The following is a 14410-nucleotide window of genomic DNA, read 5'->3' as shown; positions in this document are numbered from 1 at the left end:
TCAATGTGATAGATCTTTGAAGTTTCACCGATGCCATGGAAATTAAATTACAGCAATCTGCATTAAGTTTGTCTTAGGCAATCTGTATTCTCGCTATTTGCTTAATTACATCTATCCTTCAATTGCGCTTGCTCCATCTACCTCTATATGTGAACATTAATATTGTTTTATACTATTTACTAGTTCATTTCAATATAGTGAATATAGATGCACTTGCTAAGAAGCACATTCTCTATAAGTCTCAATATTGTGTGCATTGAATGTTAACCTTTTATGGTATCTATGGCCATATGTAGTGGTATTATTTTATATTTTATTGGATTTTAATAAAATTATTGTGAAGTGTAAATACTAGCGCCCCTAATGTTTATTTTGATTAGAATGGGTAGATAGCCTAGGTTAGCCCCAATATAGTGTCACACCCATAAACTCAGGTGCATCTGTAGAAGAGTAGGCACACTACATCACTCAATTATAATGGTACAGAACTCTTGTATGTTTATAAATAAGCATTAATATTTAGAAACGTAGAAGCCAACTGTCCACAAAGCCTGCCCATTTTAATTTTATTTATTAGGGTTATCCCAAAACCTGGACAGTCCGGGTGGCTCCCAGACTCCAGAGATTGTCATTGTCCCGGATAGCAGGAGCAGCAGGCGAGAAGGGGGACATGAGAACGTAATTAGCCAAATCTCGGCCCCCTTACTGCTACATGATGATGCAAACATGTCATTACACAGCTGTGGAGGCTTCCAGTGACATCATCACCCATCAGTGGGCGGTGTATGGTGCAGAGGTGGACTAGTTGGCCACACAGCACATCTAACTAAATGTCCACTTCACAGACTATGGAAACACCCCATGTAACCGCAATCTGCACCTAGTTTTGTGGACTGGCAGATGCTCCAGAAAATGAGCTTGGTGCAAATAGCAAACATGTCACATCTAAGTGAAACCAACAACCACCCCTTTTCTTCATTTAGAATAATGCTTGGTTCTGCCTCATGTTTACCTATATTACTTCTTGGTGCTGGTTCATTTATGGATCAAATTAATGATAAGAATGAGAGTAGATCAGGTCGATGTTTATATCACATATGATATTTTTGTGAAAATATTTACTACCACGAGATGTGACAGTGCGTCTACACTACTATTCTGTGAAGTAGAAAATTCTCCTTGCTGCATGCAATCTGAAAAGCATGTCTTATTCCGGGACAAACTCTCTTTTTTTTAAATCTTTCCCCAATCACCTTAAAGAAACAATGGAATCTTGTTGAAATCACTCAATGTCTTCGCTCCCTCAATATCTCATTCCGATGGGGGTTTCCATTTCAGCTTGTATTCACTCACACAAACTAGACCTACTCATTTAAAATGCCAGATCAAGGCCAGAGCCTTCTGCAGAAATTGAAAGTCAATGGTCTTACTTCACCATCCAGTCAGATTGTAGTTATCATTTATTTAGTACATTCTACAAAATGATGGCTAGAATCTCATTGGTTGTTATAGGCAACATCTCCACTTTTCAAACCCGCTGGAAACTCGCAGCTTGATAAATTTCCCCCCTGGACTCTCCGGTAGGCTCCCAGATTTTACTCCCAGACTTCAGAGAATGTCTTCCTGCCTGCAGGAAAAGCAGGTAGGAAGGAGGACATGACAATGTTATTTGCCAGCCTACTGATACGTGAGGATACTATACATGTGATTACACAGCTGTGGAGGCTTGTAGTGATATTGTCACACATCAGTGGGCGGGGTACGGTGCATATGTGGACTTGTTGGCCACACAGCACATCTAAGTAAATGTCCACTTCATGGACTAAGGAAACACCCCATGTACAAGCAATCTGCACCTAGTTTTGCGGGCTGGCAGGTGCTCTAGAAAAGCTTGGTGCAAATAGCTATGATGTCACAACAATCACAACTTTTATTCATTTCGAATAATGCTTGGTTCTGCCTAATTTTTACAGAGAATAATGCTTGGTTCTACCGCATTGATGGATCAAATTAATTATAAGAATGAGAATAGATGAGGTTGATATTTATAACACATATGTTTCTTTTGATGTTTAAATCACGTTTCCTTTGTGGGTTTTAAAATTTTTACTGTCAATTATGTAATCTACCTTTTAGAGTGCAATTGCAATATGTAGCGAGAACCATTTGCCAATTTAAAACAGTATTCCTTGAGCGTTGTAGAAATATTATAAATGGTTTGTTCACATATAGCATACTAAGATATTATAAGCATCAATTTCAAGGCAACTCTAGAGTACTTAAAGTTATAGGGATTGAACAAATTGCTCCCCACTCCTAGGGAGAAGATAGCTACTGCCAACTGTGTCATAGAGTCATGCCTTGAACGTGCACTCACCTCACCAGGCATGGGTCTTCTCCATGGATATTCTTCATGGAAATAACCCTTCTTGAGGTCATGTGTATCGTCTCTCCACCCCGTAGACTCAAGCTATGGCCGAATATATTAAAGAGAACTGACAGCAGGGATTTATTAGACCGTCATCTTTTCCAGCCATGGACATCTTCTTCATAAAGAAAAAGACGGAACACTTAGACCATGCATTGATTATTGTGTTCTCAATGCTATGACCATCAAAAACATTAATGCATGCTTCTCTCATCCACACTTAACTTGCTTCCATTCCTGGTTACAGGACTTATTTCAGGCTGCAATTACTCTATGGAATATCCTTCCTCAAACAGTAATACTTTCCCCCCAGACTCCAAACCTTCAGGTGTTTCCTGAAAACTCTTCTCTTTAGCTTTTCAAATTCCAGAACCACCTTCATATCTTCCCTCGGGTACTTTGCTGGATTACCACCTCTCTACACAAGTCACTCAAATTGTGTTTAACATAACTGTGTGACCACATTTAGCCCCACTAAGAACTGCTTCTTATTGCAATCTGTCAGAACCAATATACAGTCTGAGCCACTTATCAAGTATAATACTCCTATTTTCCTATAGACCGCAAACTTGTGAGCGGGGCCTCCATACAGCTTTGCCATTAACCTGTCTTGATTGTTACTAACTCAGTGCTGCGTAGTAGGTTAATGCTATTTAAATTAAAGTTTGTAATAATAATTGGCTGTAAATTCAAATATTTACATATCAGTCCAGGTGGAACAATTCATAGATGATACATTTGCTGCATAGTAATATGGATAACTGGCCTTTTTGGGAATTTAGGTTGTTGGGCGCCAGATTGTCAGCCCTGCATCAAAAATCAACCTTGGCTCCAGATTAGAAAAAATACATAAGAATGTACAATATTCACAAACAATGAATAAAGAATTTGATTCCACAATTAGAAAAGAATCTCCATATCTCAATTTTCAATCAAGTCTTACGGAGGCAGCTGGCAGTAATGTAAACGGAAACTACAAAAGTCATGGTAATTTAGCCTATATGCTATATGGTCCTGTTTCATCACAATCTCTATTACTATTATACAGAGTACTACACCCTCATATTAGGTAACATCACCTCATTGTAACCTATGTTATATACACACAACTAACATTTCACATGTACAATTCTCTTAGTAACATCTAAACCTTTTGAAATAAAGCTCATCCCAACTTGCCTATATATAACAATGATCCCACTCTCTACACTGTATATACAGTACATTCATGTATAACATGACATGTACATATATAGAATGTATCCATTTGTATTAGAAAAATCATTAAATGAACAAGGGGAGGGGGTCACATGCTAATAGCAAAACCTCAACTGCGCAGCACAAAAGCAGCTTTCAGCTCTGCGGCCGCCTTAATTAGCGCATGTGCACCTAGTTTCCACCAGGTTGCATGGGTTTACACAGTAATAAGGGATGTCTGCAGAAGACTGCACAAGCCAAGGAGAGGAAATGGGAGGAGTGAGGGTTTTCTATATACAGTACAGAGTAAGCATACAGTGCACATTGTTTTGCAAAGCAGATCCAAGATTTCAGTTCGCTGGACAAGATGGACATTCGGCACACTCTTAGGGCAAGTCTTCCTGTGTGGAAGGTGCACGGCCATTTCCAGTCTGCAAAAGTACCTGAGTTTTACACCAGTTCAGAGATAGAAGAGATCAGGTGTCGTCCTAAACTTTAAATGTGACACATTTTAGGCCTCCATTATGAACTCCAAGCAAAGTAGTAATAAAATTGATAGACGCAAACTCACATATGAAATTTTAGAATTCTCTTTTATTTTATAAGGCACCAGAAGGGGTTTGACAAACAGCAAAATAAAGTAAAATAGGAACATAAGCAATAAAATGGTGTAAATACAGGCAGCAAGACTATATAATTATACCCTGCAACAATACATAAAGAAATCACTTGTAAAGAGGGCCTTGTGTGGGGGTCAGCAGCTAAGAGATGGTAATGGAGGACAAAGGAGATGATAATATCACAGGGGGAAGAAGTTTATAGGGAGAAGAGCAGGGGGCAAGAAAAGACCCTTGGGGGATATTGACATCTAGTAGAAAATGAGGGAAAGTGGAGACAGGAACCCAAAATGAGTGGTTGGGGAAGTAGGAGTTGAACTATGTAAGGGCAGTGTCATGGAGGCTAATGAAGTGGAGGGTTTGAAGGAGGAGAAGGTGATCAATGGTGTCATACTCTGCAGAGGTCTACAAAGATAATCAGGATGCAAAGACACTTGGATTTTGCAGTGAGGATGTCAATAGTGACCTTAATGAGAGTGTTTTCGTTAGAGTGAAGAGGATTAAAGCCAGAGGGTCAAGGAGGGAGTGGGAGGAAAGGAAGATGCTGATACAGTTGTAGTCCCTTTTATTATTATTTAATAGGTTTGTAGAGAGAATTGAATGCATATCACATATAACCTTCACTCTGTGTAAGTGACCTGCACAATTTAAATCAGGGGGAAAACGTCCAAAGTCTCAGTGCCAGTTCTTCCAGTCTAAAAAGGCTTTGATTTCACATAAAACATATGGCACAATCAGTAAATTAAAATGGATTATCCTCTGTGTGAAAATTATGGTGATTAAATAACTAAACTTGCATATGATATGCTTGTGCTATTCAGAGCCAAGTGACTTCTTTCTGTGAATTCTCTGGTGAGAAAGAAGTGTTGACTTTTGAGTAAAACATGTGTTACATTCAGAGCATAGAAACGGTTTCTCTCCTGTGTGAATTCTCTGATGCACAATAAGACTTGTCTGTCGCATAAAACACTTGCTACATTCAGAACATTTAAACGGTTTCTCTCCTGTGTGGCTTCTCTTATGTGTAGCAAGGTGTGAATTGGTGTTAAAACACTTGCCACATTCAGAGCATGAAAAAGGCTTCTCTCCGGTGTGAATCCTCTGGTGTCTAACAAGGTGTGACTTCTGTTTAAAACATTTGTTACATTCAGAACATGAAAATGGTTTTTCTCCTGTGTGAACCCTCTGGTGTAGGATTAATTCTGAATTTCTCCTAAAACATTTACAACATTCAGAGCATGAAAATGGCTTCTCTCCTGTGTGAAACATCTGGTGACTAATAAGTTCTGACTTCTGTCTAAAACATTTGTTGCATTCAGAGCATGAAAATGGTTTTTCTCCTGTGTGACACCTCTGGTGTAGTAGTAATATTGAATCATTACTAAAACATTTACTACATTCGGAGCATGAATATGGTTTTTCACCTGTGTGAATCAGCTGATGTTTAACAAGACTTGAATTGGTCCTGAAACATTTACTACATTCAGAACATGAAAATGGTTTTTCTCCTGTGTGAATCCTCTGGTGTTGGATCAGATATGACTTACATGTAAACATTTTATCGCACTCAGAGCATAGATATGGCCTCTCTCCTGTGAGACTCATTGTGTGTTTAATGAGTAACAAGCTACAGAAGGCTTCTCCTGTTCAGAAAATGAAAATAGCTTGTGAGAATTCTCAAGTCTTATAAGAGCCGACTTCTGTAGTCGATATGACTTGTGGGTGAACACTCAGATATTCAGAAAATAATGTTCTTTTGTGTGTGTCCTCTTCTGCAATTAGAGAGAATCCGGTTCATTAATCCACCTGTTTAGAAAAAAAATATATATACTTTAATCATATGCATGTAAATATAATAATGTCTCTAATTAAGACATAATGTCATTTTAGCATTACAGTAAATATATTTTTAGATTCTAAGCATATTTTTTTCTTTTGGATATTCTGGTGCCATATTAGATAATATTCCCAAATGTTGACTCAACAATAAGCAGCGCTTGTCCCTTATTTTGTTTTTTACTTACTTTTTATATCCTACCAATAATGAGTGAGTCTACTTTAGACAGCAGCAGTGTAATCATTGATTATTTTATATAAGTAACTTGAAGTATATACATTTATTCATGTATACTAATGAATATACCCAGTCATGGATTCTATTTCATTATTTTATTTTTAGAAAAAAAAGTAAGTGTTTGGTGCTAAATAGTGTCTCCAACCAGCAAACTTCCAGAATGAACATGCTTTTAAATTGTCTGCAAACAAGACTATAAAAATAATAAATACTAAGTTCCTATTCAGGGCATGACCTCACTTCTTGGACCCTTACTAACACAAGTGCAGATAAGTCTGCTTAACAGACTCGCTTATGACTCTCTGGACTCTCGTCTCTCAGCCCCTCTTGGACTCTTCTCAGACCTCCTGCCTGACACAGATTCTTCACTGGTCCTCCTCAGACCTTCTCAGAGCTTATGTCTTGTCACATGCAGGTGTGTACTGAGGTCCTCCCACAGGTGTAACCACACCTTTATACCTCTGTGGGGGGAGGATCCTCCCAGACCTGAACAGGTGACCAACCAGCACCACGTGTCCGATTACCACCATATATTTATAAAACTTACCCTCTACAGTAAACTATAACAGATATTAGATATCACCTCACTCCTATGACCTGTATAAAAGCCGTCAGTCTTTTATACAGCTGAGAATTTTAATTACTTGGGAAAAGGAGAGCACACAGGAGAGCAGGAAGGGTCAGCAGACAGGAGAGAGAAGAATAGAGAGCACATGACAGGGATATCACACCCATATGGTGATAACCTCTAATATGGCCGGAGGTGGGAGGATTGTGTTGTTCCTTGATGAATCCTACACCAGTTCACACTCCTCATATTGTGCACATACACATGTTCCAGTAAGAGATACTGATATGAGCTACAGGGGTGAAGACTGAGCATTTGGTGGTTTATTGATGTGTTAGAGGGGGCCACAATGGAAAAAACACATTTTAAACCACCCTGGATGTTACATATCGGGGTAGATTCAATTGGCCGCGATGTTCCTCAGAGCATCAAGGCTGCACACTATTAACCGGCAGTACGGTAAAAATGAATGCTCAATGAGTGAGATTTCTGCAAAAAAATCCATGTGAGGTGTCTTCTGCGGCCTTTCCGGTAGACACTTTGTACAGATGTTTTCTCAATTGAATCTGCACCATAGTATTACTATTATTGGGACAAGTTTTACTCCTCTCAAGTCCACTGTATGCAAGAAAGTACATCGTTATGTTCACATATCTCAATGTAATAACATTCAATCTCACCAATATGACACAAGTCACAAAGTCACGTTCCCTCAGTCTTATGACTAATTTACATAATTAAAAATGAACCCTGTCCCTCCTCATATTCTGCCCGTACACTCTGCAGCCACCATCTCCCAAACATACAGTGCCTGTTATCTGGTATTCTGTAGCTGCAGATAGTATGATGATAAAGACAGTAGCAGGGTAAGATCCTACTGGAGGATGCAGTAAGGTGGGACGGGTCCCAGACATACAGGCAAGTGGAGGATTTTAGGGATTCAAAATACAAAATACATTTTTGAATGTGGATGAAAAAGGGGGTAAGTATTCAATTTATGGGTTACTAGATGAAAAGGGACAGAGTGCAAGAGGGCGCAATGGGGAGAGTAAGGGAGGCAGATGGGATAATTACCAGTGACGCTGAATTCTTTCAGATCCCAGGAGATTTACAGCTTTGCTCAGTGAAGTCTGAAGTAACATTAGAAAGTGTCAGATCTGCTCATGAACATCACCGCACTGCAGCCAGAGGACTATAATCACATTTGTTTTTGTGTGAGAAGCAGTGGGTGATGTTCATGTTCTGATCTGCTGCTCACATAGTAATATATCTAAGCTTAATTTCTAAAAGATAAAATGTGGACTCAATGAATCATTGTTCCCCTCTTTGATATTTGAATAAATACAAAAGTGATAGTGCTGAAAAAGGTTTTCCAAAATGCTATTGAAAATTTCTCTATTATCACATAGTACTGATAAAATATATAGATATATTATACACTTGATACCACAGCACTGATAGAGAATAGAAAGACAAAATACAAACAATACACCACAAAACTGATATATCTATCTATCTAATCCAAATATACAATATCTACAGCATAATATATGCAAACATTTCTGTATCTATCAATATATTCTTATGCATAACATAGTTACCTTATTCTGTTGATTTCTCCTTCAGTCTATTTCCCTTCTGCTCATTCCTACTGTTCCATCCTTCCAGCTCTCCAACCACCAAGTCAACCACCAACTAACTAACACCAGCCTCATACAGCCTATTTATATTCACTCCTCCCCATCTCCCATCAATAGTTTCCAGGATGACCAACAGGTATTCTCAGACTGTTTGTCTTAAAGTGAAATTTAAATTAGTCTCTCATAAAATGTATACATATTCTTTCACCAGAGCCCTCTCAGCTTCTGGTGTATACCTCATTGACTTGTAAATGAAGTATCAACATTCCTAAGGTCACTGACAATAAAGGAGAATTCTAATTAGATCTTGGCAGGTGGTAACATCTTACATTGTAATTAGATCACTGCAGTCTCTGACACCCTGTTATGTCAACAAATGGACCTTTTGTTTAAGATTCTACTATTGTCTAGGCAGAGAGAGCCATAAACTTACCTCTCATTCACATTTATCTATTTTGAGGTGATTACTGATTCCACACAAATGAGAAACACATCATCACCATCATCATATATTTATATAGCGCCAGCAAATTCCGTAGCGCTTTACAATTCTCATGGAGTCAATAATGTTTTACAAAAACAAGAAGTAATATTACGTGGTATATTCATATATAATGATACAGTGGAAATAGGAAATAGGAGATAAATTTAAAAATAAGATACACAGAGTTTGACCTCTCAGAAAGACTTGTGACGGCAGACAGTTTATTGGTTAGAGTGAGACCCGTGTTAATAGCTAATCTCTGAACATTCAAAACTAGTGTTGTCAAGATTTGAAAAACTATAAATTGTATTCTATATATTTCATACATTAACCCTGCACTACCTGGATCAAAATAGAGTGAATAAAAATATAATTATATATATATTTCTGTGTTTGAAAAAGGAGGAACGCTGTAATATAAATACGGCCATATATTGATTGACCAAATACGAATGAATTGTGGTAATGAAACAAGAGGTTATAATAATTTGAATGTTTTAGAAATATGTGAATATTGAAGGGGACTATTAGGAATTGAGTATATGATATAGGGAAACAGTCCTAATTATTATATCTTCAATAGACACAAACAATTATAAAATCAGATCAAACCAATGTTAGCCCTTTGGCATTTTAATTTTTCTTTTCTGATACACCTTCTTGACTACCAACTTTAAAATATTTTGTTGTGTGTTTAATCCATTAATCTGTAAAAATACAATAGCTCTTATAATGAACTGTAAAAAATGAACATAGTATTTTTCATTCAGTATTTGACCGGGTGGGAAAATCTTTGTTAAAGTGAGGATGAAGGGGCACACAGAGTGAGGATAAAGGGGCATACAGAGCGAGGATGAAGGGGCACAGAGTGAGTAGGAAGGGGCACACAGGGTGAGGATGAAGGGGCACACTGGGTGAGGATGAAGGGGCACACTGGGTGAGGATGAAGGGGCACACATGTTGAGGATGAAGGGGCAAAGAGTGAGGATGAAGGGGCACACATGTTGAGGATGAAGGGGCACAAAGTGAGTAGGAAGGGGCACACTGGGTGAGGATGAAGGGGCACAGAGTGAGGATGAAGGGGCACACAGAGTGAGGATGAAGGGGCACACAGGGTGAGGATGAAGGGGCACAAAGTGAGTAGGAAGGGGCACACTGGGTGAGGATGAAGGGGCACAGAGTGAGGATGAAGGGGCACACCACACAGGGTGAGGATGAAGGGGCACACATGTTGAGGATGAAGGGGCAAAGAGTGAGGATGAAGGGGCACACCACACAGGGTGAGGATGAAGGGGCACACATGTTGAGGATGAAGGGGCAAAGAGTGAGGATGAAGGGGCACACAGAGTGAGGATGAAGGGACGCACAGGGTGAGGATGAAGGGGCACACAGGGTGAGGATGAAGGGGCACACAGAGTGAGGATGAAGGGGCACACAGGGTGAGGATGAAGGGGCACACAGGGTGAGGATAAAGGGGCACAGGGTGAGGATGAAGGGGCACACAGGGTGAGGATGAAGGGGCACACAGGGTGAGGATGAAGGGGCACACAGAGTGAGGATGAAGGGGCACACAGGGTGAGGATGAAGGGGCACAAAGTGAGTAGGAAGGGGCACACTGGGTGAGGATGAAGGGGCACAGAGTGAGGATGAAGGGGCACAAAGTGAGTAGGAAGGGGCACACTGGGTGAGGATGAAGGGGCACAGAGTGAGGATGAAGGGGCTCACTGGGTGAGGATGAAGGGGCACAAAGTGAGTAGGAAGGGGCACACTGGGTGAGGATGAAGGGGCACACTGGGTGAGGATGAAGGGGCACAAAGTGAGTAGGAAGGGACACACAGGGTGAGGATGAAGGGGCACAAAGTGAGTAGGAAGGGGCACACTGGGTGAGGATGAAGGGGCACACTGGGTGAGGATGAAGGGGCACAGAGTGAGGATGAAGGGGCACACCACACAGGGTGAGGATGAAGGGACACACAGGGTGAGGATGAAGGGGCACAAAGTGAGTAGGAAGGGGCACACTGGGTGAGGATGAAGGGGCACACAGGGTGAGGATGAAGGGGCACAGAGTGAGGATGAAGGGGCACACCACACAGGGTGAGGATGAAGGGACACACAGGGTGAGGATGAAGGGGCACAAAGTGAGTAGGAAGGGGCACACTGGGTGAGGATGAAGGGGCACACAGGGTGAGGATGAAGGGGCATAGAGTGAGGATGAAGGGGCACACTGGGTGAGGATGAAGGGGCACACAGGGTGGGGATGAAGGGGCACACAGAGTGAGGATGAAGGGGCACACAGGGTGAGGATGAAGGGGCACACATGTTGAGGATGAAGGGGCAAAGAGTGAGGATGAAGGGGCACAGAGTGAAGATGAAGGGGCACACAGGGTGGGGATGAAGGGGCATAGAGTGAGGATGAAGGGGCATAGAGTGAGGATGAAGGGGCACACAGGGTGGGGATGAAGGGGCACAGAGTGAGGATGAAGGGGCACAGAGTGAGGATGAAGGGGCACACAGGGTGAGGATGAAGGGGCATAGAGTGAGGATGAAGGGGCACACAGTGTGAGGATGAAGGGGCACACACAGTGAGGATGAAGGGGCACAGAGTGAGGATGAAGGGGCATAGAGTGAGGATGAAGGGGCACAGAGTGAGGATGAAGGGGCACACAGGGTGGGGATGAAGGGGCACACAGATTTAGGATGAAGGGGCACACTGGGTGAGGATGAAGGGGCACACAGATTTAGGATGAAGGGGCACACTGGGTGAGGATGAAGGGGCACACAGATTTAGGATGAAGGGGCACACAGGGTGAGGATGAAGGGACACACAGAGTGAGGATGAAGGGGCACAGAGTGAGGATGAAGGGGCATAGAGTGAGGATGAAGGGGCACAGAGTGAAGATGAAGGGGCACACAGGGTGGGGATGAAGGGGCACAAAGTGAGTAGGAAGGGGCACACTGGGTGAGGATGAAGGGGCACACAGGGTGAGGATGAAGGGGCACAGAGTGAGGATGAAGGGGCACACAGAGTGAGGATGAAGGGGCACACTGGGTGAGGATGAAGGGGCACAGAGTGAGGATGAAGGGGCACACCACACAGGGTGAGGATGAAGGGGCACACATGTTGAGGATGAAGGGGCAAAGAGTGAGGATGAAGGGGCACAGAGTGAAGATGAAGGGGCACAGAGTGAAGATGAAGGGGCACAGAGTGAAGATGAAGGGGCACACAGGGTGGGGATGAAGGGGCATAGAGTGAGGATGAAGGGGCACAGAGTGAAGATGAAGGGGCACACAGGGTGGGGATGAAGGGGCATAGAGTGAAGATGAAGGGGCACAGAGTGAAGATGAAGGGGCACACAGAGTGAGGATGAAGGGGCATAGAGTGAGGATGAAGGGGCATAGAGTGAGGATGAAGGGGCACACAGGGTGGGGATGAAGGGGCACAGAGTGAGGATGAAGGGGCACAGAAAGAGGATGAAGGGGCACACAGGGTGAGGATGAAGGGGCATAGAGTGAGGATGAAGGGGCACACAGTGTGAGGATGAAGGGGCACAGAGTGAGGATGAAGGGGCATAGAGTGAGGATGAAGGGGCACAGAGTGAGGATGAAGGGGCACACAGGGTGGGGATGAAGGGGCACACAGATTTAGGATGAAGGGGCACACTGGGTGAGGATGAAAGGGCACACAGATTTAGGATGAAGGGGCACACTGGGTGAGGATGAAGGGGCACACAGATTTAGGATGAAGGGGCACACAGGGTGGGGATGAAGGGGCACACAGATTTAGGATGAAGGGGCACACTGGGTGAGGATGAAGGGGCACAGAGTGAGGATGAAGGGGCACACAGATTTAGGATGAAGGGGCACACAGGGTGAGGATGAAGGGACACACAGAGTGAGGATGAAGGGGCACAGAGTGAGGATGAAGGGGCACAGAGTGAGGATGAAGGGGCACAGAGTGAGGATGAAGGGGCACAGAGTGAGGATGAAGGGGCACACAGTGTGAGGATGAAGGGGCATAGAGTGAGGATGAAGGGGCACAGAGTGAAGATGAAGGGGCACACAGGGTGGGGATGAAGGGGCACACAGGGTGAGGATGAAGGGGCATAGAGTGAGGATGAAGGGGCACAGAGTGAGGATGAAGGGGCACACAGGGTGAGGATGAAGGGGCATAGAGTGAGGATGAAGGGGCACAGAGTGAGGATGAAGGGGCACACAGGGTGGGGATGAAGGGGCACACAGGGTGAGGATGAAGGGGCATAGAGTGAGGATGAAGGGGCACAGGGTGGGGATGAAGGGGCACACAGGGTGAGGATGAAGGGGCATAGAGTGAGGATGAAGGGGCACAGAGTGAGGATGAAGGGGCACACAGGGTGGGGATGAAGGGGCACACAGATTTAGGATGAAGGGGCACACTGGGTGAGGATGAAGGGGCACACTGGGTGAGGATGAAGGGGCACACAGGGTGGGGATGAAGGGGCACACAGAGTGAGGATGAAGGGGCACACAGGGTGGGGATGAAGGGGCATAGAGTGAGGATGAAGGGGCACAGAGTGAGGATGAAGGGGCACACAGGGTGAGGATGAAGGGGCATAGAGTGAGGATGAAGGGGCACAGAGTGAGGATGAAGGGGCATAGAGTGAGGATGAAGGGGCACACAGGGTGGGGATGAAGGGGCACACAGATTTAGGATGAAGGGGCACACTGGGTGAGGATGAAGGGGCACACAGATTTAGGATGAAGGGGCACACAGAGTGAGGATGAAGGGGCACACAGAGTGAGGATGAAGGGGCACAGAGAGTGAGGATGAAGGGGCACAGAGAGTGAGGATGAAGGGGCACACAGAGTGAGGATGAAGGGGCACACAGAGTGAGGATGAAGGGGCACACAGAGTGAGGATGAAGGGGCACACAGAGTGAGGATGAAGGGGCACAGAGTGAGGATGAAGGGGCACACAGATTTAGGATGAAGGGGCACACAGGGTGAGGATGAAGGGACACACAGAGTGAGGATGAAGGGGCACAGAGTGAGGATGAAGGGGCACAGAGTGAGGATGAAGGGGCACAGAGTGAGGATGAAGGGGCACAGAGTGAGGATGAAGGGGCACACAGGGTGAGGATGAAGGGGCACAGAGAGTGAGGATGAAGGGGCACAGAGAGTGAGGATGAAGGGGCACACAGAGTGAGGATGAAGGGGCACTCAGAGTGAGGATGAAGGGGCACACAGAGTGATGATGAAGGAGCACACAGAGTGAGGATGAAGGGGCACAGAGTGAGGATGAAGGGGCACACAGGGTGAGGATGAAGGGGCACAGAGTGAGGATGAAGGGGCACAGAGAGTGAGGATGAAGGGGCACACAGAGTGAGGATGAAGGGGCACACAGAGTGAGGATGAAGGGGCACACA

The 14410-nt window shown here is 43.9% G+C and overlaps 1 protein-coding gene across 1 annotated transcript in view; it reads right to left on the bottom strand.

The window, feature by feature from the left end:
* LOC142151202 (uncharacterized) overlaps window positions 1-14410 on the bottom strand; it is a 76037-nt gene that overhangs the window by 25866 nt on the left and 35761 nt on the right. The window contains exon 3 of the mRNA XM_075206571.1: window positions 5075-6048. Within this exon, the coding sequence (XP_075062672.1) occupies window positions 5075-5847 (773 nt within the window). The 5' untranslated portion in view covers window positions 5848-6048. The remainder of the gene's footprint in view (window positions 1-5074; window positions 6049-14410) is intronic.

This window comes from Mixophyes fleayi, chromosome 4, assembly GCF_038048845.1.
Source record: "Mixophyes fleayi isolate aMixFle1 chromosome 4, aMixFle1.hap1, whole genome shotgun sequence".
Lineage (NCBI taxonomy): Eukaryota > Metazoa > Chordata > Amphibia > Anura > Limnodynastidae > Mixophyes > Mixophyes fleayi.
This window is presented reverse-complemented; position numbering and strand designations above follow the sequence as displayed.